At 45.8% G+C, this 26,767-nt stretch overlaps 2 protein-coding genes across 3 annotated transcripts; one reads left to right on the forward strand and one right to left on the reverse strand.

Moving 5' to 3' along the window:
- LOC110402522 (translation initiation factor IF-2-like) lies at nt 1,112-1,807 on the reverse strand. The gene has a single exon (XM_021404724.1). It carries the CDS (start codon nt 1,805-1,807, stop codon nt 1,112-1,114), a length of 696 nt encoding a protein of 231 aa, XP_021260399.1.
- On the forward strand, nt 1,392-26,509 carry THSD1 (thrombospondin type 1 domain containing 1). 2 transcript variants are annotated; one of them, XM_021376981.1, is made up of 5 exons: nt 1,392-1,538; nt 6,949-7,095; nt 12,184-13,140; nt 20,752-20,910; nt 24,374-26,509. In XM_021376981.1, exons 2-5 carry the CDS (start codon nt 7,038-7,040, stop codon nt 25,747-25,749), a joined length of 2,550 nt encoding a protein of 849 aa, XP_021232656.1. In that variant the 5' UTR covers nt 1,392-1,538; nt 6,949-7,037; the 3' UTR covers nt 25,750-26,509. The 2 variants fall into 2 exon arrangements, with proteins under 2 accessions (XP_021232656.1, XP_021232663.1); XM_021376988.1 differs by lacking the exon at nt 20,752-20,910.

The raw sequence follows: 26,767 nt of genomic DNA on the forward strand, positions 1-26,767 counted from the left end.
GACTTAAGGCCATCACCTCTTGCCCCATGTCATCACATGACACCCATCAGGATGGTGAGGCACTGGCACAGGCTGCCCAGAGAAGCTGTGGGTTCCTCATCCCTGGAGGCGCTCAAGGCCAGGTTGGATGGGGCCCTGGGCAGCCTGAGCTGGTGGGGAGCACTGCCCAGAGCAGGGGAAGTGGATGTATTTTAAGGTCCCTCCCAACCCAAGCCATTCCATGATTCTATGATTCTATGATTCCATGACACAGCACGGATTGTGCAGCCACATCTTCTGTGGTGTCCTGATGGTGACAAGCTGTGATCATTCTTTATTGGACACATGGACATGCGTATCCCTTCTCCTGTGAAACATCAAAAAAAATGTTACAGACACCAAAAAGACTGAATTATAAACTGGGGTTAAATATATACACATTAGCAATTTGGGTTATTCAAATGAAAATGTTTTAAAACAGCCTGAACGATCTTTAAGACGCACGAAGAATTTACTCTTCCCTTCCCAGAACATAGCCCAAGCTCCTCAGCACACATTTACCTTGCTTCCCTGAACGTTCCTGACAGCACTCCAGATGGCACTCTGCCTTCGGAGCTTTAAACACCGCACACCACAGCCGGTGTATGGGAGAGTTACCCAGCGCGTGTGGATCCAAGCAGGGTGAGAGCGGGAACGGGCGGTGGCATGGAGCTGCCTAGGCATGCTGGCAGGGCAGAGACTCGTGCTATAGGGAAGGCTTATTTCATGGTCATATAAATGGTAAATTTAACCAGGAACAACGTTTTGGTTTGAATTTTGGATTAAAAAAAAAAAAAAGTTGAGAATTGCTTCCTTTTGGTCTTTGTGCCATGCCTACGGAGAGCAGGGAGATTCTCTGCATGGCAGCAGTCAACACAGAGGCCTCTTCAGATCCTCCATTGTTTTGTGAGTGTGTGGGTACGTGTTTAAAGCACAGACTGCATACCTGGGAAGTACAGGTAACAGTGGTTTGGGATAAATCAATCGCTGTTGTGTAAAAAGACATGGATTTCTCTTTTCTTTTAAGAAGCCTCTCTACAAGAAGACAGTTTCTTTCTGTATCTGCACGTCCTGTCACAACAGTCCCCGAGTATTACTCATTACGAGGAACACCCATGCATACGCCAAGTTTGGCTGCGGTCGGGCACTGGAGAGCTGAGATCATTGAAGCCTCCACGGCCGCGGGCCGACTGGGAGGTGTCAGGGAGCCACCGGTCCCCGGTTCCAGGGGCCGGGCCGTCTCACCCCGGCGGGGCGCGGGGAGGGCCCTGCGCCGCCTCAGCGGCCCCGCGGTGGGACGGCTCCGGCCGTGGGCGCGGGGCGGGGGCGCCGCCACACCCCGGCAGCGGGCGGGCCAGGGCGGCGCGGCCCCGGCGGGCGCGGGGCGGGCGGTGCGGCTCTTCGCTTCGCCTCGCCTCGCCTCGCCTCTCCTCGCTTCGCCTCGCCGCCAGGGGCGCGGGCTCCCCTCGCGCGGCGCCCGTTGACAGCCGCCTCGCCATTTACCCCGGCCCACGCCCGAGGTGAGCGAGCGCGCGGCGCCGCGGCAGCCTTCCGGCCCCGCGGAGCTCGGGGTCCCGCGGCCGCGGCGGGGGGTGGACGCGGGGCCGGTGGGAGGCGGCGCGGGGTGGGCTGGGTTGGGGTGGGCTCGGTTGTACTGGGGAGCGGGTCCGCGCTGTGTGTCTGGGACCGCGTGTGAGGAGGCGCGCAGTAACTTGGGGCTCCGGGCTGGAGCCCGCTGCCCCGAAGCGCGGACAGGAGGAGCCGCGCTGCGTCCTGGTGTGCGCGGCATTGCCGCTTGCTGCCAGTCGTGCACCGGGCAGAGTGCGGGGTGCAGTCGCCGGGGATCGCAGCGGGTGGCTTTCTCCTGTTCATATTGGGAGTCGGTGGCATTTCGGAGCTAATGCCTAATTGCTTCGGCTGTGTAATGCGTGTGCCCTGTCACCGCGATCCGTAAGATAAACTTCCGTGAGAGGGGGATCCCGGAAACAATGGGTGATACAGATAATAATAACAAAATCTGAAGGAGAACAGAGGAGCGGATGGCTGCGATCGTCTCTTATGCCACGAGGGTCAATCCAATGCATTTAATTCTCCGCGGCCGTGATTTAGTATTGTTTGGACATTTTCCCAACCCTCCCTATGCTTAATAAACTTATTGCCGCCATACGTTTTCCAAAGCAAGTCTCATCCGTATATTCACTCTGCTGTAGGATGGGGAGTGCTGGCAGCTCTCGGATTGCTGAGCCGATACCAATAAGAGCTGAGAAATCCCAGCGCTTGGCAGTATCAGCCCCAAATACTGATGGCAATAGGCTTTACCAGCTAATTATTATTATTATTTTTTGTACCTTGCACGCGCGCTGTCATTTTCAGCCTGGTGAATTTAGATGCCTAATTTCAATACAGCCATTATCTGATAACAACGTCAAGTTGTCTGATGTGTAAATAAGAAGGAGCGATGCCTTTGAGGCTGGCAGCCCCGGCCCCCTGCTGCAGCAGACAGCCGTGTGTGTGTGTGTGTCTCCCTGAGCCCAGCTCCAGCCTCAGAGTGCTGCTCCCAGCCGGGGCCGCACGCATGGACAGCGGCGGTGGAATGTCAGTGAGGTGACACGCATCTGAGGTGCTCCTGCTGTCGTGGGTAGAAGGAAGATTTTGGGAGAAGTTTTGAAATTCCCTGCAGGTGGTAACACTTCAATGGCTGCCTAATCCCACGCCGCAATAGCAAAAATAATTAATCTCTTCCCTGACAGACAGATGAAATATCTCACATTTGCAGAAACGTGGCAGATACATGCTTCCTTTTTGTGCTGCTTGGTCGCTTCCTCAAGTGAAAGGTAGGAAGGGCTCAGGGACTTAGGCTGGAGCAGCTCTGAGCGCCTGATCTTGCTGTAGGCGTCCTTGTTTGTTGCAAGGGAGTTGGACCGGATGGCTTTTGAGGGTCTCTTCTGACTCAGACGATTCTGTAATTCTGATTCTGTGACTTCCAGGATCAGTGTCACTGGGCTGCTTCACCGTCAGCCACTCTCATGCATAACACAACTGTGCAAACTCCAGGTTCCTAACAGGACTGCAACACGTTTACTAATAGCAGTTAAGGAGACTTTTTCATCTGGGACTTTGTTTTCCCTCTTACATTCTGGCAATGTTTTGCTCATTCTGAGTTTCAGCAGATAACTTTAGTTCCCCAAAATCTCCTGGCTGGGTCCCTTGAGGTGGCTAGGACATGGCATTCGAGCTGCGATGGGATGAGGTGGGCAAGGACAGGCCTCCCTGCCCCTGCAGGAAGGTGGAGTGAGGGCGGGGGCTGCTCTCCCAGGGATCTGGAATGAGAGTACCTGTGGTCAGGGAGAATACAGGCTGTGTCTGATGCACATGTCATCTCGAAACCTGGGCTTGTTTGTGGGGTGGGTGACTGATTCCCGATGGCCCCTTCTTAACTGTAGTGCTGATTTGTCTCTTAGCTGCCATGTGAAGGGGGAGTAGTTGCTGGGAGATATGTTGGTGAAGCCTCTCACTGGTTAGTGGTGCACACTAGCAGTGATAGCCCCATCCAGTCTGCTCACCAACCAGGCTGTTCTGTGGCCTTTGGTACTCCTGGAAAATGCACTGGAGATCATAAATCTAATAGGTTTTGTTGTTGTAAAAGCTTTGTGCCATCCAAAATGATCATAAAATAGTGTGACTTTGGTTCTTGCACAGTTGCTGACGCTGCAGTGCCCGCATGCCTCACAGCTGGCAGTGGATTTGTTCTCCTAGCACCTCTGTCAGGCAGGGGAGTGCAGCTTCCAGCAAAGGGCTGTGCCAGAGGAAAGCTAAGTGATGAGACAGACCAAGACCACATAGAACAGAACAGAACAGAACAGAATAGAGTAGAATAGAATAGAATAGAATAGAATAGAATAGAATAGAATAGAATAGAATAGAATAGAATAGAATAGAATAGAATAGAATAGAAGTACAGTAGAGTAGAATAGAATCATTTGAGTTGGAGGGGACCCTTAACGGTCATCTAGTCCAGTTTTGCAGCAAGGAACAGGGACATCTAAAGGGCATTTGCGGCAGAGGAAGGACTCAACGTTTTCCTGTCATTTATGCTACACATAGACCTCTTGGTCTTCATCCCCAAGGCCTTTATGGCTTATTCCCTCCTTATCTGCCATTTCCAATTCCTTTTGGAGAGGAAATCTTCTATTTCCAGTTGTCCCCTTACACCGTCTCTCGGTGCAGAAAGCATCTTTTTGTGCTGCTGCGCATCTGCTGCATCTCACACAATGGAGCCTCAGTTCCTGCTTGTCCACCAGAGTAATAAATTAAAAAAGCCAATTATTCAAAGTCTGATAGCCTTCTCTGTTCCATCATTTTTCATCTCATCAAGCTAATGAACTCGAGGTAAAAGATCTGCACAGAGAAGAAACCATTTAAGATACGCTGTCTGTCTTGAAAAGCAAGATTTTATGTGAGTACAAGAAAGGGAGCAATAGCTGAGCAGGGGGCAGGAGGCAATGATGTGGGGAATTTTTAAGCAAAGAAAGAAAGTTCTAAGAAGAAGCTGGCTGAGGGAAGGCTGAAGGGGAGAAACGTGAACTAAGCGCAGAGGTCAGTATGCACAAAACTGAGATGGAGAGAGAGAGGTCTGAGAGGAACAAACATATGGGGAAAAAACAAAGGAGATGGGGAATGCAGCGCTAGGAATGGGTGGGCAGCCGGCTTTGCGCTGGATTGGGGCTCCAGGGCCATGGGGCTGCAGAGGGCCCAGCCCCAGCGTGGGCTTCCCCAGGCACCTGGGTGAAGTCCCTGGAAGTTGGTCTTGGTGCTGGTTCAAACACTCGTCTCAGCTTGGGTGTTGCCTGTGCACCCTGCCGGAGCCTTTTCCTAAGCAAACTGAGATAACACAGATGAAAGGGTAAAAGGGAAGAGGGCTCTGGGTCTCGTTAACAGAACGCCAAGAGGTGCTGGGCTGCATCCACAGACGCGGTCAGAAAGAGCTTCCACCCTGCACAGTTTCTGGTATAAATACAGAGCAGGGGAATGGGAGGAGAGGAGCGGATGAATGCTGCAGTTTGCTAACATCATGCATCTGACAGAGGCAGGGACAGGAGCAGAAGTCAGGTCTCCTGTGTCTCCCTGCAGTGCCCCGTCTAATGAACCACGCTGCTCTTCCATCTGTCAGCCTGACATGCGCGAATTAAAATGTATGGCCCCTGTCTCAGGAGTATTCTCCCGCTCGGCCTTCTTTCTTCCCTAGGATGTGTTCTTTCTTCTGTCGCTTTGTTTCTGTCTGTACTGTGTCTCTTGTGAGGCTGCGATTAGGATTATTTGAATTTTACCTGCTGGTGTGTGATTGTCTAAAAATGGTATTTGTGAAAGACATTTGAGAAACGCGTAGCAGGAAAATCTAGAGATGGAAAGGACCCATTGAAGCTTTCAGCTTCAGTGATTGTTGCCCATAAAGCATCTTTCTTCCCTCTTTAGTTCAGCGAAATTTCAAGCAGTGCTGCTTAATTTCTGCTCTTTTCCTTAAGTGATTGTGCCGTGGCTCTGCCAGCAGCCTGCCCCTGTCTGGAGGCAGGAGGTTTGTCTTCTTGTAATTTACAGCGTATCAGATGTGGGTGTTAGGGGTATCGCTGCTGCTATCTAATTCTGGCGCTTTGTCAGGCTCGTGGGCCAGGTGATGATATTCCCCATCAGATGGGTACAGCTATTGCTGCAGTGGGTCTTTGATGAGTGAGCCGTGCATTCTCCTCTTAATCTTTTCTTAGAAATTATTCTCTCCAGCCACTTGGATTATGTGCATAAGAGAAACTGGGGAGAAAATTGGCATGGAGAAGACAGGCAAAGAAGCTAAAACAATGTTAAAAGCTTTCGAAGAAGACATCGGCTGTGTCGTAGGTCAACAGCTCTAACAATGTTATTGTTGAAATACCTCGTTATTTTTATGATTCCTGAAAATGCACCTCATCTTTGTCATACCCGGTTCTTGTGTTTTATGTTTACGTTCCACCATGCCTGCTGCGGTGCCAGTTTTTTCTCATAAAATTAGGTTGTAAACTCCACTGAACAAGAACTTTCCTGCTTGTCTGAGTGATGGTGAATGCAGTAAGTCTGACTTTCTGACACTCCTTTGCAATACAAAAGAGAGCAATTCTCATATTTTGAGATTGGCTCCTTTGAGCTAGATTTTGTCTTTTTACATTCTCTCTGACTTCTGTTTCTGTAGCGCGCTGTTGGTTTTGCTGCAATCCTTCTGCTTCCAAACTGTTTTATATGGCTGTTATGAGACCCGTAATGACTGCTGTAAAGCACATTGAAGTAAGATCCTGAAACTTTCCAAAAGGATCTGTATGTTTGTTTGCATAGACAGTGCTACAGAGAATGTAAACTTAAAAAATTGTGGGGAAGAAATTGTAAGTTGGCGCTTCTGATCACACAGCTGATGGATCTGAAGGACATAAAAAACAGTTACAGGTCTTTTATAGAGCCAGTGAGATAGCTTAATGTATTATATAGAGCCAGTGAGATAACAATATATTGCTGGAGCCGAAGAGTTTGAATTATATAGCAACAATAAACCTCAGGTATCTACTTGTGCTGAGGTGAGTTACGTTTTGTTCAAAATACTTGTTATTTTGCTATCATGAGTCTTGATCTTAATATAAGACTTGCACAACAGCAGTTACAGCAGAACAAATGTAAATTCTTGTGGCCTGTCTTTGTTGTTCTGGCTCAAGGGCTGACATCTTCAGAGGGAAAATTTATTCTACAATGAAATATAGTTGCGTTTATCCAGATCAATTGATCCGATATTAATAATGGTTGGGTAAATGGGACAAAAGTGTTAATTAACGCTTTTATTTTCTTAACAGTTGGGGTGTCTTCCTCCTTGTATTTTATGAAACAAAGTCAACGCAGCTGTAATTTTTCAACTTTCAGGTGTTCTTGAAAAAAGTGCCTGCACTTTGGAACTTTGGAGCTGAAGAAGGACATGAGGAGTAAAAGGACCTGGGATCTCACTGGTCAGAATGAAACAGATGTTGAAAGATTTTTCAAATCTATTGTTAGTAGTGCTCTGTGACTATGGTGAGTATTAGAGCTTATGAGGGAGAACTGTGAGTTGCATATTCATAAAGTGTTCTTGGATAGTGCTGTTTTCATTTTGTCTGCTGAGATAAAATCATGAAAAATCACTGCTCACACAAGCCACCAGTGATATGCACAGGATATAGTCAGGATCAGCACATCTTGAGGACAGTTCCAGCCTAACCACAGCCTGACATGCATAGGATGAGAAAACACCTCCTTCTTGCCTTCAGCTGCTGATGGAAGTTAGACGTCTAGTTTGGGTTAGACAGCTGTAAGATGGCTACAAGTGGAGAGGCACCCTATGCATGGCATCTATCTTTTCTAAGAATGTAGTAAGTAGAAGGTAGATTTGCAAAGGGAGTCAGCTTCTTATTACACAGCATTTCAGAAATTTTGAAAATGAGATCCTTAATTTATAAATAATACTTACGTTTTCAAAAATTACATTCATAATTTAAAAGAAGTTGTTAATCTCACAGATACGGTAAATTGTCAAACCATGATAAAGAATTAAGCTATGCATTGCTGAAATATCTATAGTATGGAGAACTGGAAAAAGGACTGTTTTAGTTCCCAGTTATGAAATGAGCTGTAATAGTAAGTAGTTCATGCACTAAAAGACTGAAGGTATCTTACAAAGGAGAGAAATGGACCAAGAAAGTGTGCAGTTTGCTCTTCCTATATATGTGAGAAAATACACTCAGCTACTCATACCTTTGTGCCCATTCCATCTCCACTTTAGAAAAAGGGGTCATTAGAAGACATAAAGAACCTAGGACTGCTCTCTTATAGATGAACTTGAGTCTAATAGAAGTGGAGTCACTTGTCTATCACTTTTAGTACTGTGTGTTGTTTTAACAAGACAAAGTTAAGAATGGTGCACTGAATGGGGAATACAGTGAAGATAACAGAATGGAGAATACAGAGAAGATAATGGCTGTTGATGTAGTCTGCCTAGACTTCAGCAAAGCCTTTGACACTGTCTTCCACAGTATTCTCCCGGAGAAGCTGGCAGCCCATGGCTTGGACAGGTACACTCTTTGCTGAGTAAGGAGCTGGCTGGAGGGCCGGGCCCGGAGAGGGGTGGTGAATGGAGTTAAATCCAGCTGGTGGCTGGTCATGAGTGATGTTCCCCAGGGGTTGGTATTGTGGCCTCTCCTGTTTAATATCTTTATTGATGATCTGGATGAGGGCATTGAGTGCACTCTCAGTAAGTTTGACACCAAGCTGGGAGGAAGTGTCAGTCTGCATGGGGGTAGGAAGGCCCTACGGAGGGATCTGGATAGGCTGGATTGCTGGGCTGAGGCCAATGAGATGAAGTTCAACAAGACCAAGTGCCAGGTCTTGCACTTTGGCCACAACAACCCCAAGCAATGCTATAGGCTTGAGCCAGAGAGGCTGGAAGACTGTGTAGAGGAAACGGACCTGGGAGTGTTGGTCAGTGCTCAGCTAAACATGAGCTGGCAGTGTGCTCAAGTGGCCAAGAAGGCCAATGGCATCCTGGTTTGTATCAGAAATAGTGCATCCAGCAGGAGCAAGGAGGTGATTGTCTGTACCCTGCACTGGTGAGGCCACACCTCAAGTACTGTGTTCAGTTTTGGGCCCTTCACTTCAAAAAAGACATTGAGACCTTGGAGCATGACCAGAGAAGAGCAGCAAGGCTGTTGAGGTGTCTGGAACACAAGTCTTATGAGGAATGGCTGAGGGAGCTGACATTGTTCAGTCTGGAGAAGAAGAGGCTCAGGGGAGACCGTGTAGCTCTCTACAACTCCCTGAAGGGAGGTTGTGGCAAGGTGGGGATTGGCCTCTTCTCACATGTAACTAGCAAAGAACTAGAGGGAATGGCCTCAAGTTGTACCAGGGGAGATTCAGGTTGAATGTTAGGAAAAATTTCTTCTCCAAAAGAGTGGTCAGGTGCTGGAATGGGTTGCCAAGGGAGGTGATTTGAGTTGCCATCCCTGGAGATGTTCAAGAAATGTTTAGATGTTGTTCTAAGGGACATGGTTTAGTGAGGAAATTTTGGTGGTAGGTGGACGGTTGGACTGGATGGTCTTGGAGGCCTTTCCAACTTTGGTGATTCTACCGTTCTGTAAAATTAAATTCATTTAACCCAGGAAGGGAGGTAAATGATTGCAATATCCACAGCTTCTTGGTGAGTCAGTCCTGGAGGCATTCACAACTAGTTGATTCAGAGGTAAAAGCTATTATTCCAGAACTTTATAGAGAGTGGCACAGTGAGTAGTTAAAAGGTGCAGTTGAGGAGCTAAATCTCTGTTGCAGACTTTAGCTATATTTTCCCTTATTTCTAAGAAAGAGTAGTCCATATTTCAGAAAATAACTTTCAAACAGTTTTGCGTATACAAATTTTTGAGTATCGCATGCGTGCATACTTTTTAGGTAACTGTTTCCTTCGTATGCTTATCTGTTTTACACTGACTGTGTTTTAAATGTGTCTTAAATGATCAAATATAAATTACCGTAATGCTATAAAACAAAACAAAACAGAACAAAAAAGGCATACAACAAAACAGTATTCTCATTTCTTATCAGTTTTTCTGGTGTGTTTTTTCTTCATAGCCCTGTGCTACTGGTTGCTGACAAGCCAACATCACAACCCAAGTTGACTTAAACACAATTAAAAATAAATAAATATCAGAACAGCACCTTCAAATAATTCTTCTCACTCTTCGACAAAACAGGGTTTTCTTTTTGATCTTTCTAAGAGGGAACTCTTGCAAAGGCCGCTGTGGCATTTTGTTGGCGCCACAGCCAGGCTCCATTCAATGGGAGACCATTGTAGTGACAACCAAAAATATACAAATTGAAAACTGCCCCTGACTGGCTGTCCAAACAACTGGGACTAAAGTTTGGCTTGTGACGGAGACGCTCGCACACAGTAGGCTGGAGGGCAGTTGGAGGAGCGTGCAGTGGAAGCTGACTTCTGCTGACTGAGTGGCCTTTTACAGAAAACTGTTATGTGAGGCACCTACAAGTGCAAATTTTTTTATTAAATGAAGATACAACCATTTCACTGGGAAACTTTTACACAGCTATTGGAACTTCGTGATGCTCCTGGGCATACTTTTTGTTGTCCATACGAAGGTTTGCTTGGACTTGGTCCTTATCTAAGACCTTTCAGATGGGTTAGCGATGAAGTTCTCTGAAGGGTCAAATGTGCTCCGTCTCCTTTTGGCTCCTCTTGCCAGCCCCACACAGTACTGTGCATGGTTCAACCCAGAGCAGCAGATTTCCCCGTGTTTATAGGATCAGGCTCTCGAGTTGCATGTATGGGTTCTCTGCTCCCTGTGCTGGCACACTTGTGTTGAAAGATGGTTGTTTAGTTAATATTTGACAGTTTTCACCTTTATGTCTTTGCCTTGGTTCCTAACACACTAAACAAGAAGAGTGACATTTCTTCATCTTTCAGGGACATTGCAGGGATAAACTCATTAATATTTCTAATACACTAATATACTATGGTAAGTGTACAATAGCAGAGTCCATGGGGAAAATGAATAATTCTGTATTATCAGGGTGAATTTTGAATGGTGCACAGTCAATAATACATGGGACCACCCACTGAAGAATGAGAATAAAAGAGCCCTCTGGTAACAAGCACTATCTGTCTGCCAAATGAAGTAGAATCTTGTGGAAAAAAATAGTACTGAGTCACTCAAATTAAAGACTGACTTACAATACCTGCGTGTAAGAGTATATACATGATTTATATAGGTAGGCTGTGCATACAGTCTTCATTCAGACATTATGGATGTGGTTGGGGCTGATTATTTTAACCGTGTGGGTCTTACTAGTGCACACTGTGCCTCACCATGACGTAAATGGCTGTAGCTGGTCAGATGAATTTCTTCCTGAAACGTTTTTTCTGTTGACAGGAAAGTGAATCCAAGGTGACAAACTCAAACTGAAGCTTACAGTGGTAGTTGTCTAGTATTCTGTAAGATGAGTCCTGCTACTCTTGAATGCTGAGTGCTTGCTTTGGCACTTGCAGTGTTTTTACAGCAAAGCTTTCTTTGAGGTAATCTTAAGACATATGTAACAGATTTAACAAGTCAAAGTATTGTTAGTTGATACTACTTATGAAAGGCTTGCTTTAACTGAGCTTTTATGCTTCCAGAGCACCTTCCATCCAAGACTCAGAAGCCTTTTTCCAGACGTTTTGTTATATAGAGATGTCTCACAGCACATTCTGTATCTGGAATAGGTGTACGTAGTTCCCATTTTTCAGGTAACCTTTCAGTGTCTGAAATCCTTAGGTTTCAGGCAACACAGAAAAGCTAGCTGAGATGAGAACAGAAATGTGATCTTCCCAATCCAATGCTTTAGATATCATCTATCCCCACTAGTTACAGCATGTCTCGGGATAATTTGGCAACTTGCACAAACATGGTCATGCAAGAAATGCATCTAAAAAGACTGTGCCATTTATTATGAAATGATGTCATTTAGACATGTTGCACCACATCTGAGACAAGAAAAGTGCTGCAGTCACCATCACTGTTATTTTCAGCTCTTTCACTCAAGTGTCTCTGTGATGCAAATGAGCAAAATGAAAGATTCATAAGAGAGAGCAAGAGAAGAGGCTTCAAAAAGCAGCATACAGACTTACTATTTTATTTAATTTGAGGGATATTTTTCATGTTTCTGTATTAAGAAACTACCGTATTTTTTTACTGCGTTACTGTTAAAGAAGGTAGAACAGCTGGCCATGGTGAAGTGGACTTTAAGAATCTGCAGGTGAAGGGAGTTGAGAATTTTCATGGTCTATCCCTAGAATTGAAGTTTTCTGTAAATCTTTTGTTTTGTTTTTATTTGGGAAACCTTTTTTTGACCTTCCTTCCTAAGCATGTTGCTACAGCAGACTTCGAGCTGTTCCAGAGAGGTGGTGAGCTATAATTGATCTAGCTAGGACCTTTGTTTTGGTGAACTGATTCATTCACACTTAAAAGCTTAACAGCCATTTCTTAAATATCTGCTTTATAAATATGTATTTTCTGCTGTACCTTTCATAAACAATCAGTTGCTTCTTTGATTCTTAATACTGTTGTTAACCTGTTTTCCTTTCAGTTCTCGGTGAAGTGGAGGACCTCCTGTTGAAGCGCCCAGGTCATGTAGCCTTCAGCAACGACACAGTTTCTGTGGAATACCACTACTACAGTGGTAATGAGACAGCAGAGAACCTGTCCATCCTATTGCTGGATGCCAGCACCAACAAGATCATTGCAAGAAAACAGCTTCCAGCGAATCAGTCCCAGGGGATGGTAGAGTTTGAGTGCTTCTATTTCACAAGTGCTGGAGACTTTTTGTTCAGAATGATCTCTCCTAGTGATAATAGCAGTGCTGCTGCAAGCGGAAGACGAATGTCCACCCTCCATGTGGAATGGCCTGTATTTCACATTGATTTGAACAAGTCTTCAGAAGTGCTTGGGAGCTCCCTTCAGGTTGGAGTTTTTACAAATGAACAGCTGTGTGCCATGAATGAGACAGTGGTTTCACTAGATGTGATATTCACCAGCACGCTTTATGAACTAGGAAGAGTAAGCTCTGATGAAATGCTGGGGATTAGAACTAGCAAAGGAATCGCACTTTCTAGATCCCAGTGGGTAGAGTTTGACTGCCCACATGTTGGTCAAGAAATGTACATCACTGTGTTACTGAAATCATTAGAAACGCATTCCATTATTGCCTCTATGGGACCCATAGATCTCCGCAAATTTGGATACAGACTGGTTGTGGCACCAGAAGCAGTGTGCAGAACTTTGATTCAGGTCTTCATTGTCTCACCACCATGCACTTCTGTTAGTGGAAAAGTTGTTGTCTATAAAGAGGCTCTCAAGCATCCTAGTTTGAGAACAGCTTGGCTGTATGAGAACACCCTTCACCCAGGAGACAACAGGACAGAATTTAACTGCACTTTGTTTGATGTGGGAAAGAACAAATACTGCTTTGACCTCTATAATTTCTCAAACCGAAGCCATTTCCCAGCAAGAGTTAAGCAGTGTATGATGATCCAAAGGAATATGGGTTTGTACCAATGTTTGTCTTCTTTTATCAAATATCAGCATTCTTTCCAGCCAACGTGGGTAATGATAAATGGGTTTGACTGTAGTGTCTCCTATTGAGTAGCTACTTTTTGGATCTCCTGCACGAGAAAAAAATAGCTGTAAAGGTGGATACAGATGGGAACAAATTGGATTAGGCTTGTGTAGGGGCATACATAAGAACATTTAGTAACAAAAGCCACAGTGGTAGCCTGAAGCTACATAAACCAAGACTGTTTGGAACATTTTGAATTATGTATCTGTGTAGTTCCAGTAAAACTGAAACTTGGCCTTCACAGTGATTTAAGAAGGTACCACAGTAGATCAGGCTCATAGGAGGCATTAAACCTAGTCTACATACATACAAAGACACTACACTTACGTGTCTAGAAGCCAAGTGTCCAACGTTAAGAACCCATCTAGCTGTTTAGTCAAGAGAGACAGACATCTCACAAGGGTGATTCATCCCATCCAAAAATAGGTATAGAAGATAAACGGGCTGAATCCTTGTCTGGCTGTCCTTTCCTCTACCGTTTGCTGTGAGAGATTGAAAACCTACCTGCGAGATACACAAATTTTGGTCACATGAGTCAGCATCTGACTATAGCAAAAGACGCTTGTGGGTTTTTCCAGCACCCTTCAAACCATGTCTGTGCTGCTGCTTAAAACAGACTGTGGCACATTTTCTGACCCATAAGGCCACCTGACAGATCACGAGTCACATCCGTACATCTAAGTTCTTTTCTCCCAAGAAAACACTAGACTAATACAACTATCTGGGGACAGTCTGTGGTCTATGTAGTCTTTTGGCCATGACCAGGCATTCTGCAGGAGAGTACTGGTTGGCAGAAGCCAAAATCATGTGCAGGAGTATGAGTGATTACAGTTAAGGAGTGATCATAATTAAATATGATCACAAGACAGAGCTTGAGTCCATTCCTCAGTCCTGTTTAAGGAATATCCATGCATTCTGTGTATATCTCTACAACATACATAGATGGACCCTCAGAGTCATTCGGGGGTGGTAAGTAGTCCGTGGTTTGGCATTGTCCACAAATCCCAGTAGCATGGCAGAGTAAGCAAAATGCATTTTTTTCCCTGATTTGTAGAGGGCAGCCATAGCAAGGGATGGGATGTATGTACACAAGGGGATTGGAGTTGGGTTGGGCTGTGTTTCCCACATCCCGGAACGGAAAAGTAAATGTTCTGAAGTCTTGGTGCAGGCTTACATCTATAGGTAATGAATTAGTCTTTCCCATGAGCACACTTCAAAGAGCTTGGCTTGAAAGGCTGGAGATGTATTCTGTACCTCCCCATCCTCATCTTCCTGAAAAGGAAGTGCAGGAGCTGAAGCCAGAAAAGGGTCATTGCACTTCCTGGGCAGGTCTCCGAGGGGATAATCAGGGCTAGGAGCACGGAACATGCTCTGTAGCACATGGTCCAGGCACAGCCTACTTCAATGAGTCTTCTGGCGTTGTGTGGTTTTACTTTAGGCTATTTCACAAATTCTAAAACTGTTAGCCCTTTAATTAACAATCTGTACAAAGAATGACACCTATTTTCACCACATGCCAAACATGGTACATAGTTCTCTTTCACTTTACTTTCCAACTATATTCTCTGTTGGCACTCTCTTTGGCACAAGGAAGTCCACCTAAGAATGAAAGTGTATTTCCTTAATTGAGGTAATTCTCAAGGAAAAAGGAAGAGAGAATTCTAATTCTTTTTCTGTGCTTGGGTGGTATTTTTATGTCACAATGATACTATCTAGCTAATTACCCTGAGAGATGAATATGCAGGATATGACATAGCTATGTTTCTGTGTCCAATATTTGACTGTTTTAATTGGTGAAATCCACCTTAAGTAATGACTCCCTGCAATTTGCTTTGTTTCCTGGGGTTGCGTGGTAGTACCATCTTTATGACTGCAGCCGAAAGAATCAGGCTACCTGCGTGCAGAACGGCTTGAAGTCAATAGCTGGCAAGTTAGAAGTGTCATATCCACAAAGCCGATGAAAGTGTAACCACACCGCATAGCTGTAAATAAAACGTCAAACAGAAATTAATTAGGCAGCAGCACATCTGACTTCGTGTCTGTGTGACTTCAAAGCCTCCAGGCAGCGCTGAGAGGAGCAGGGTGTGCTTGGAGGAGCGCGTCAGCCCGAAGCTGCGGCAGGCACAGCCAGCCTGCAGTGCCAGAGATGGCTGCCGGTCTCCTGACCGCCTCACAAGGCCCTGTCCTGAGCCTCTGGCCTTGCTGTGGGAGGCTGAGCGAGCCTCCGCTCCCAGAGATGGCGGCCAGCTGCTTCACGAGGCCTTGTCCACAGCCCCTCACCGTGCCGCAAGGCACTGTGGGTAGACCTGCAACCCTCATGGCTTTCCATGTAGGAAGTGCTTCTCTCCTCAGATCGCTAATATCCTGCCTTCCTATCCTGCTCAGTTTAAGGGCAATTAAATCATTGACTGCGGTCTCCTGTGTGGTGTGGGCCGTTGCTGGTCATCCAGTTATGCTGGTAGGGAGCTGACAACTAGTCTTTGCATGCAACTGCAGCTTATCCTCCAGAGTCATCCAGTCTTTTGTTGAAGGTACCTCCAAACAGAGACCCTCCTAGTAATTTCTCTCAATGCTGCTCTGGTGTAAAAGAAGAAAGGGTGTGACATGCAGTTCATAACGAAGCTCATCCTAGCTTCCTCTGGTGACTGGCTCTTATTCTGCTGCTCTCTGCTAGACTAGACAGCTGTTTCCTATCCATTATCTTCCCCTGCAAAGGCATTTGCACGTCCAAATTGTGTCAGTCCTTCCAGATAATCTCAGTGTTCTTTTTAATGAGCTGAAAAGATTGAGTCTTTAATTGGAAAGCATTTTCTTCAGAATTTAATTAATTTTCTGGCTCTTTCTGGCTCCATTTCCTTTTTTTTTCTTTTTTTTTTTTTCAACACTACTTTTAATTTCACAACATGGGCACCAACTTTGGTGTCTTCTAACATCTCCCTCACCAATGCTGTTTGAGCAGCAGCACTCTCCTTACCCTGACTTATTGCTCCTCAGCTTTTAATTCCACAGATGGCATTGGCTTTGACCCTACCAACGCCTCCTGAGCTGTTCTTGCATGTGACCTTTCAGTTACAATCTTCCATTCTGCAGCTACAATTTGTGTGCTTTCTGCCTACGTTTTGCATTCTGCTGATTTTACAACTTAGCAGGCAACCTCCATTGCTCCATGCAATTGCGCTATATACTTTTGTCATCACAGTAGTGACATATTTTCTCATTAACGATTTTATATTTACTTTCCTGTCACTGAGGGAAGCGTTGTGCAGAACAAAGCATTACACTAATTCCTTTGAAATCCCTCCAAATGCATTCCCACTCAGTGATGATTTTCTGTTGACAACTGCATATCAAATCTGTCACTTAGCCAGTTCTTACTCCATTTAGCGTATAGTCTATTATTATGAAACAAAGGTATTGTGTTGTAAAAGATGAAAGCTCCTAAATCATTAAAGCTGTCTTCATCCAAACCACAGAAGATGAGATATAGTTTATTTTGCAACCACCCGTTTTCCATAGGTCAGACATCATTTGTATTCCTGACCCTTCATCCATCCATCTCATTACTCCTTATCCTTGGCAGGGCTCAGGCAGCCCATGGAGCAGGAGTCTGTCTGCTTTGTGCCTGCAGGAGGAAGGAGAAGGCTCCTGGTGACCCGTAGAGAGGTGCAGCTCTTCCAGCAGGGGCCATCAGCTTCAGAGCAAGTGTCGCAAAAAATCCTGTGCTTTCCAAGGCTGTGAGTCTTACCTATTAGATGTGGGGAGAATGTCACATTACATATGAGCCAGTGCTCGTGAAACTTTCTGTAGACTCCAGCTGGAGAACCTGTGAAAAAATAGAAGAGATGTGAATCACTTCATTCATCTCGGTGGGGTGCTAACTGTTTCACACAGATGACTTAGAGAGAGCCATGCAGCTGGTATGTTCCCTGTGTCTGACTGAATTGTTTGAATGTCTGAGAAAGAAGAGTCCTAGATTATTTTACCCAGCAGCAGAAGTGTTGCAGGCTCATTCATTTCAGTGTGATATCCTGTGCTTTTAAATGGTTAGAATCGGAGTCCCCAACAGTGAGACTTCTGCTCTCCTTAGGAAGATGTCCCAGATCCTAGCCAGTGTCAGGCCGGAGTCATTTGGGATGCCCGATAAAATTAATCAGTAGCGCTACAGCAATATAAAGGGACATGTTTTTTGTGTGTTTCCAGTGTTAATTAACTTCTTTCTACAGTTCTTAGTTACACTCCTGAGACCAGTTTCAACTCAGATCTAAGTCCTAGCGGAGCTTGTTGCCCTTGCTGGGATGAGTTTTGTTACCTTTTCTCACATCTGACTTCTGCTGTTAAAAAAAAGCTATCGGGAGGCCCCCAGAGCACAAGAAGTACAGCTGTTACTCTCAAAGGGAAAGAGGAAGGTAGGAAAAGACCTTCTGAGGGAGCTGTAGTTGGTAAGCAGGGAGTAAGTGGGGTATCTAGGAGTCAGGCAAGGATACAAGACTCCCGTCAACTTCTTGCTCACTGAGTAAAGTAGTATGAATCAGACCTGCCTGTTATCTGTAGGAAGATCTGGGAACCAATTAGCTCTGTTGCCTGAATCGCTATTTGGTTTGCATTTATTTAGAAACAGACTAATTTGGAGAAGCGCAGTTTGTGCCCCAGTCGGCTTTTCTTGTGCCGGTGAGTTCTAAATCTCCATATCCCCAGCATTTTAAGAATACCTCAGGTGTTGTGGAGTCACTGGGATAGCTCTGAGCTTCTGAGGAAGGATTTTAGGCAATGCTTCTGCAGTTCTTAAAGATGGCAGGGAAAAGTGGGGAAAAGTCTGTAATTAGCCCAGGCAGAGTCTGGGTTTTCTTCTTTTACGGGGATCATCGTCCTTTCATTGTCCAAATTAGCAACTTGTCGGAGCATGCCACCATTTCAACTCACGCAGGCTTTATTCCCATGGAAATAGAGAAGCACGAGATAGGTGAGAAGGATGTTTTCCCAGGTCTTATCCAAACACCGGTGCGCCCGGTCTCAGGACCTAGAAACTGATCTCGACTTCCACTAGTAGCCTGCTCTCCTCCAGGCTAGCAGAGGCATTTGCATGAACCTGTAAATAGTGGTTTTATCCCATATTACTGGTCTTTTGGAGAGCTTAGGACTACCACATATGTCAGGCTGGGAGGGTGATGCAGGGCATCCCTCACTGGCTCTGCCATCGGATAGCACTGCGTCTTATGGAGTGAGGACGACAAACAGGAGGTTGAGGGGAGATACTTCTGCAGAGCAACAATTAACACAGTTAATTGCATTTATCTTTCATGTTGGCAGATCTGCCAACTGTCAGCTATTTCAAACTAACTCATCAGTGAGATGTCTTCATGTTGATAATTGATTCCTCAGTTGTATATGGAAAAAATTCACACTTATTAGAGCTAGTTCGCAGTACATACCTTCTGGTTTTTCCCCTGGTGCTTTGGATCTTTGTCTTAAATGGAGGTTAATTATTTCATTTCCTTGGGGGAGAATAAACTCTGCTTCATTTTCTTTTGCATTCTGGTAATTGCAGGAGGTTGCAGAGCAAGTTGCAGGGTTTAACTCTCTGTCTCTCACAGGGGCTGGAGTGCTTCTTGCTCTCCTGCTCCAGGCACACATTCGTAGCCCCAGAGCTGTGGATGCCAAGTGTTCCTGCTAAGGAACTCCGCATCCTCCTCTGAAGCTGAAGTCAGTGAACAGAGCCTCAGAGCAATGGGCACATCATGGGTTTGACATTAAAATTAGAAAATTATCCATCCTAAATGTTATGTAGTTGAAGCTCACAGGCACAAGTGTAGAGGCTGTTGAGAACCTTCCAGTATCACCAGCAGCAACACCCAGAACCTTTCTGGATCTGGCCTTCTATCTGACTGTAATTAGCAGAAGCTAAAACAAGCAGAGAGTGTGAAGAGGGGGAAACAAGCTAGCTCATGCACTGGAAATGATGGGACTAATTTATCAAGCTGCTTACGTAAATTGATCTACAAGAAGCTGCATGCTTCTCCAGCTAGTCCCCCTCCTTCTGCCAGTGGTGAGACACTGCTGGGGTCCTTCATGATACTGATATCAAGAAAAACATCCTGAGACCCCTAGGTACTATGATACCGTGAAGTGCGTTGGAGGAGGGACTGTTTGGCTATTGATGATGGCCGTGTTTTCTTGCTGCCTTCACTGATGACTGCTCATAGCTGGTGGACCCAGGGTGTGTTCCTTCAAGCCCCGGACCATGAATATCTCATTGCTGCTGTGGGGTTGGAAGCAAATAGAGAGGGCCCTTGACTTCACGTGGTCCTGGAGCACAGTGCCACCAGGCCCCTCACTGTGCCCCTCTGTGCTCCACAAGGCCAGGCAGATGTACTGCAGCATGCGTGGATGTAGCATGAAATCACAAAGCCATTTCCAGTCACAAAGCACCGGCAGTCCTGCAGCACTGTATGTTGTTCACCGATCAGGAGCGCCGAGGCATGCCAGCAGCAGAGCAACTGTGTAAGAAAATTAAATATCATGACCCGCGTTGGCACTAGCAACCATAAATTATTAAAAAGAGCAAGCTTTAACAAATCCAATTTGCTTTTTCTAATTTATCTGATTTTCTATTTTATCTCTGAGCAGGGAGATGGAGTAACTGCTCTGTTGTTTTTCTTTCTGATACATTGTAAGGCAGGTATTGAGTCAGCTGACCCATGAGACAGTCCCCTGGGTACTTATCCTTAAGGACTGCGCCTGGACTCATCTGTTATTTTGGAAGTTACAGTCCTGTCTCGGTGTCCCAGCTCTCAGGTGCTGTCAGGATCGGTCCCTTTCTGTCTCTGGGTCCTCGCTGCTATAGAGTTTGAGTGTTGAGCACTGGATGAGGATGTTACCTAAGCAAGAAAGGGATCGCGTTTAAAAGCTGAGTTAGCGTTAGAACGTGAGCCTGCCTCCACTTAAACGAAATAAATAAACCTGCAAAATCTCATCTTGCGTTAATTGCCAAAGCACGGGAAATAAAACAACAGGGACCTGTAAAGCTGTCAGATGAGCTATTCAATAACACGTTTGTGTGCTAAGAGGATCATAAAGAGGAAAAACAGTATTGCCTTTTCATTAGGCCTTGTAGGCTTCTCCTCCTTTCACAGTTATATAAATCAGGAGTAACTACACTTAAGTCAATGAAGTTATCCTGCTGTAAAAGCAGTATTTGTCAGGTAGGAATTGGGCTCTATGAATATATAAATTACTAAGCCATTAAAAAGATTTGTGGATTAATTTCCATTTGCTCTTGTTCCAGACAGCTCCTGCCAGCCTCAGTTAGCCAAGTGCTACATAGCACGGGGCAAAGAAAGGAAAGCAAAAGTGGGAGCTTTGCTCCAGGCTGATGTGAACAGGAGCAGGTCCCTGGATGCTGCTTGCTCTTTTGGAGTTGCAGTTTGCATTCTTTGGTTATTTGTTGCTTTTCTTAAATAACAGAGGACAGTTAAATGCCTTTGTCTGTACAGACAAGGAGTTAGATGTGTTTCTTATTGCTGTGAGCTTGTGTGTTTGCAGAAACGTGGAGCTCGTGGCAGCCCTGGAGCCCCTGCAGCGTCACCTGCGGAGATGGCGTCCGGGAGCGCTTCCGAGAATGCCTCACCTCCTCGCCCACAGAACCGGGCTGTGCTGGCTCCCCAAAGGAGACCTCCTTGTGCTCGCTGGAGGAGTGCCTGAGTACGTAGCTCTACTCTCCTCTTCCTTTGGCCTCATGTCACAAAAGCCAAAAGCATATGGTTAGAAGGTCTTCGTAAAATGGAAGCGTCCAAACTCTCCTTCAGTCCTGCTGATTCGTGGAGGAGTGTCACATTTCTGTGGTTGACAGGAGCATGCTTGTGTTTGTGGGATAGCTGGAGATAGGGCTCCAAGACTTCTGCATGCTGGGGATGCTATGGAAGTGGTTTAAAACATGGGTTTTAGGGACATGGTTAGTGGGCATGGTGGTGATGGGTTGACGGTTAGACTGGATGATGTTAGCAGTCTTTTCCAACCTTAAAGACTCTGTGATTCTGTTCTATGACCATCTCCAGCATGGCTGAGGGTTTGGGGAAGGGCTGGAGAAGAGATCTCAGGGCCAAGGGAACATATCTGGTACAACAGCTCAAAGACTACAGGTAGTGGAAATCTATTAAAAAGGTAATTTTCTGGCTCGCAACTAGAGGAATCGTTTGTTTTTTAAGTCCTTTGGAACAGGTGTGGAAAAGTCTACTGCCACAATGGAAAATATCTGTTAAATTGCTGGAGATGTGTGTCATTCATAAAATGTGTGGTATGTTGGGATTCATGACACTGCAGTAGTGGGTGCTGGGAAGTTCTCTAGTGTCACCTGCACAGGAACTCATGGTTTTAAGAGTCTAGAACTCTGCTGTATTTGTGTTGCCCATGCAGCTTCATAATCCACTTTCAAATTGTCTCTGCTTTGATGGGAGAGGTCTGTCTGCTCAGAACCTGACTGATGTAGGAGCTGCAATGTCCTCATGTCCCATGGGTGCCACAGCCCGGCAGGGATGGGGAGAGGGGGGCACACAGGGCTGTGCAAGCTCTTGGGCTCCTAGGCTATAATTTAACAATTATAGCTATAAACTGTATATCTCTATGCTATTATAGAGCGAGCAATGCCTTACTGCTTGCCTTGGCTGCTTCCACGCAGATTAATCCCCTGTGCTGGCAAAAGTGCATTGTGGAGAACTGGAATTGGATCCAGCTAAAAAGTGGGCAGTTTGGGGATTTTGTGAAGTTGCGTAGCAAGTGGCCATTGCAATGCCTGTGCCACTGAAAATGGAAGGACAGCAGACGGGGAAAACACACAGCAGGAAAATGCAGGACTGCTCTTTGATGGGAGTGTTGGCTTGAACCAGCTTCAGGAGGTTTGTTGAATATTATTGTATTGTTCCTATAAGGTGGGAATGAAATGCATTGTGGAGCGCTGTAAGAAATGGTACTGAGCAAAAGGTCAGGTGAAAGGAAAATATTAAAATATAAACATTGTTACAAATGATATTCCATCAAGCCATCAAGTTTTACATTTTGTCAGTTTTCGTTTTAAGAATTTGTTGTTAAAGGTTCTGATGTTTATAATCACTAGGTAGGGCTGGCTCTGAGGGTTTTCTGGTATTGTAAAGCTGCAAGTGTAAGCAGAGGGGAACAACTCAGGCGTTTAGGGGCACAGTTTGAAGCTAATGCCCTGCTCTAGGGCTGCTCGTCTTCTCTGTGCCAATCTCCTTCAGACTACTGAGGGCAGTAGTGACAGCAGGGGCTAGCTGGTGCTTTTCTAAAGCTGTCTGAACTCAGGCTGGGACAGTCCCCCCATGCTCCCTCAGCTGCCTACACCTGCCCAGAACTATTTCAGCATGACCCTGTCTGCAGTCAGCAGTCCAGCAGATGGAGCAAATGGCTGAAAAAGTGGAGAGAGAAGCAAAACTTAGTAACTTCATGCTGTTTCAAATGTCACTGTTTGCTAGCTGTTAGCTGTGTACTCCAAATGATATAGCACAGTGCACATTACAGATTGAAAATGGAGTATTTAGAAACCGGGGGGACAATTAAACTGAGGGAAGGGTGAGCAATAGATGAATTACTCTGCACCAGTGCTACTGACCAGGGCAAATGCAGGTCCTGCCTTCTCTGCTGGGATCAGAGCAGCAGTGCTCTGTGCTCTGGGCGTGGTGGTGCTGGGCTGAGTGTAGAGTTTTGGGATCCTCAAAAACATATTCAGCAAGCAGTGCTGTTGTTCCTTGTGCTGACATTGAGCTCTCAGTGTGTATATGAAGATCAAAGTTAAGTTCACAGCAGGATTTTTCAAAGCTCTTGGGGCTGCCATACAGCACTGAGTCAAGGAAATGGGCCTCCAGCACCCAGCACCCTGCACACCCTGCACATCTGTTATCATAGCAGCCTGAGACCTTCTGGCCTATGTTGGCCAGGGCATTTGTACATCCTGCACACTTAATAGCTCACTGCTGAATGAGCGTTTTTCTGGGTTATAGGCTGTACATTCACACTGGTGTCTGCTTCTCGTTATTCCACACACATGTTTTGCATGTCAGACAGTCACTGCGAGGCAGGCAGGGCCAGATTTACAACAGACTGTCCATAGCTTTGATAGAAGGCTCTAGGTCCTGGATCAAACTAGAAACTGGGGCAAAGCTTTAAGTGGTTCAGTCTGAGCTTCCTGGCCAGCTCTTGGCCACCACATCTGAGCAGCTTTGTCCTCCAGCAGCATTTTCATGGCCTTATGAAGATGTTTGGCCATAAGGAATTAGGAAGTGAGTGCTGTCTAATATGAAAATTAGCTGCTGGAACAGCTTATCTACTTTCAGTCATGCTGTGTTCTGCTTGGGGCTGCCACTGAAATGCTGGAGACCTTGTCCAAAACAAGAGTTAGTACTCTCTCAGTAGTTCAGTGCTGTGATGTAATGTTCAGGAAAGTGCTTTAAATAGGGCTCTGGAAAGCTTTGAGATGTTCGTATTTCCAGTTAGCAGAGTGTTCTTCCACTTTTGAAGGCCCATCTCCAGTTCACAACAAGAGAGTTTTAATGCCAATATGGCCATGGCAGCAGAGCAATGGAACCTCATTTAGGAACCTGCTGTGCAGGGGGGAAGGTTCTGCCTTCTGGGGCTGACAGCACTGGGAAGTGGAAGAAGCACCTGCAAAGGACTGCTCTGTAAAGTGATATTTCTACTGTTACTTCTGTCTCTCTTCAAATGCAGGGCTCACAAGTCGTTAATTTTCACATCCTTTAAGCCACCCTAAAAAAATGTTAAAGTGATACCTGTACTACTCGGCTGACTGGGGTTATCTTTACTCCATTGCAGCACTTTTCACCAGGAGATCTTGATGTACTTTATAAAGGAGGGCAAGTATTATCATTCTGTTTTACTTAGGAGTGCCTTTTGGAAGGGGTGGAACAGGCAAAGGTAACAGTTACATTTGAATGATCTGTGGGTCCCTTGATTTAAAGTAGATCTGTTCCTGCCAGTCTGAAGTGAGCCATAGTAAGTCATCTGCAGTGAGCAAATTGTACAGGCAAACCACATACTGTACTGTATTAATTAGTTACTCTAGTGAAGTATCCATTCTAAAATACCAAATTCTGTTGACAAATGTAACTCTAGTGACAGACTGTGCTTTTTGTTACAGCTGTCAAGCCTCCCACCCCACCTTCTGTCCAGCCAGGAGAGGACCAGAAAGCGAACAACATAGTCACCATCACAGGGATCTCCTTGTGCCTGTTCATCATCTTTGCCACTGTTCTCATCACCCTGTGGAGAAAGCTCTGCAGAGCTCAGAAGTGCAGCACGGCCGTGCGTCGGAACTCCGTCCATTCCCCTGGCTTCCGGAAAAACTCTGACGAGGAGAACATTTGCCAGGGCAACAAACAGCGGGACAGCTTCACCGAAGGAGGGGATGCCCCCGTTAACATTCCTCTGACCTACAGGCGAAGCCTCCAGTTTGCCCAAGAAGACGATGCCTCTGGAAGTGAGAACTTTCAGCCAAATGCCCAAAAAATAATCCCTCCGATATTCAGCTACCGCCTCGCACAGCAGCAGCTGAAAGAGATGAAGAAGAAGGGCCTGACTGAGACCACCAAGGTGTACCACGTCTCTCAGAATCCCCTCACAGACACGGTTGTTGGTGCCACCACAATGCTTCCCCTGAGTGCAGAAACCCAAGAGGAGGGAGTGGCCAACAAATTTAGGATCAAATCTCCATTTCTGGACCAGTCGGCCGGTCAGCCCAAATTCCTAGGAGAAGGCTGTAACCCAAGGCTGGATTTTCCATTCTCCCAGGCCAGTGCTGCAATGAGCCCCACCCAGACCTTGATAAGAAGAGCTCATTTCAAACACCCCGATAACAGAGGGGAGTTGTCTGAGAGGGGCTGCCACAGAAACCCACAGTTTAGAAGAACAGCCAGCTTCCATGAAACAAAGAAGGCCAGGCCTTTCAGAGAGAGGAGCATGTCCACGCTCACCCCCCGGCAGACTCCTCTTTATACCTCCAGGACCAGGACGTGGGACCAGGGCTTGGAAGACAGGACACGGCCAAAACTGAGGATCGCTAACCCAACCTCTGAAAAGCTGGATCAACCCCACGGCGCTGCGCCGATGTGCGAACCGCAGGGCCATGGCGCGAAAGGCCACCACAGGGCATGTCCACCAGTCAAGAAGCTGGACCTGATCACTGACCGCCAACATGCTGGTCAGGAAAGGGGCCCTGAAAAGCCTGAGCCCAGCCGAAGTAAGCGGGGCCCTTCACCTAACCCCAAAGGTGCGTGGCGGAAGGAAACGGGCTCCGCTGGCAAAGATAATTACCAGAGAGGCCTCACTGTAAGCCCTGCCCAGTACCGAAAGGACAAGTGCCAGAGCTTCCCGGTGGACCCTGAATTTGCCTTTTATGATAATACTACCTTTGGCTTAACAGAGGCAGAGCAGCAAATGATTGATCTCCCTGGGTATTTCGGCTCAAATGAAGAGGATGAAAGAAGTACTTTGAGTATCGAGAAGCTCGTGATCTGAGGGGCTCAGCACAAGCCCGCAGTAGGGTCATGTGCGAGAGCGGATCTGCAACATCTGCTGGATTCTGCTGGAAGGAGCAGTGGGAATTATGTTCCTCCGCTTGGAGAAGGAGGGAATTCCCAAAGTCTGACTTGCGGGAACGCATTCCTATATAATTACTGGAAAGTACTTCCATATAATTATTTTTTGTATGTGTGTCTAAAAATACGCACATAATACCCTGGGAAAGCTTGTATTAGTGAAGGCGTGACACAGGAGTAATCCACTGGGTTTTATTGCATAAAGCAGTCACCTTTCATGCTTCAGACATAATGAATCCCATTGATCTAGACGTTTCATCTCGTGAAAACCTTGTACTAGTAGATTACAATGTCCTAAGAGATCTATTTTCCAGTATCCCCAAACATCTGTCCTAATTAGTGAATCATTTCCCATTTAGGAAACACAGACCCCAAGCTGTGAGCAATTTCCATAATTTTTTTGTGGTCATTATTGAACTGTGTTGATTGGCTGTAATTGCTGAAACATGTCACGTGTTGGTGTTTCTCTTCTCTGGTTGGGTGAAAGTGCAAGCAGTGCATACCACACATTAGGAGAGAAAATGGAGGGGGTATTTTTCATCATTCAGTACTTTGATATTCCCTTTCTGCCAATATTTATAGCAAGAAAATACAGTGATGTGCCGATATTTGCAGGAGATAGTAGAAAGGAGCGTGCTAGTGGGAGAGGCAAAGAAAATTATTAAATTGTAGCCCTCAGAAATGTTACTGGAGTGTTTGAACACCCCTAGTGGGCAGTGGGAGCAGTCTGACCACCCGCCCATTCTGTGATCATCTTGGCCTTTATTGAGCATTTTATTTTCTGTGTCAATTAATTGACAATAATACTACTACAGAAAGTTCAAAGTAAATGATGAGCACACTCAATGAAGAACACGTTTATTTGGTGAATACCTAGTTTGCAAAGCAAAAGGAAAAAGGCTTGACAACATCTGTCAGTTCCCAGAGAATCTGAAGGT

The sequence above is a fragment of the Numida meleagris genome, chromosome 1, assembly GCF_002078875.1.
Source record: "Numida meleagris isolate 19003 breed g44 Domestic line chromosome 1, NumMel1.0, whole genome shotgun sequence".
Taxonomy (NCBI): Eukaryota; Metazoa; Chordata; class Aves; order Galliformes; family Numididae; genus Numida; species Numida meleagris.

Coding starts and splice junctions, on each gene's coding strand:
- LOC110402522 (XM_021404724.1), bottom strand. CDS start 1,807: ATGCCGCGCACACCAGGACGCAGCGCGGCTCCTCCTGTCCGCGCTTCG.
- THSD1 (XM_021376981.1), top strand. CDS start 7,038: ATGAAACAGATGTTGAAAGATTTTTCAAATCTATTGTTAGTAGTGCTC. Junction 7,096..12,183: donor AGTAGTGCTCTGTGACTATG/GTGAGTATTAGA, acceptor TTTTCCTTTCAG/TTCTCGGTGAAGTGGAGGAC. Junction 20,911..24,373: donor CTCGCTGGAGGAGTGCCTGA/GTACGTAGCTCT, acceptor TTTTTGTTACAG/CTGTCAAGCCTCCCACCCCA.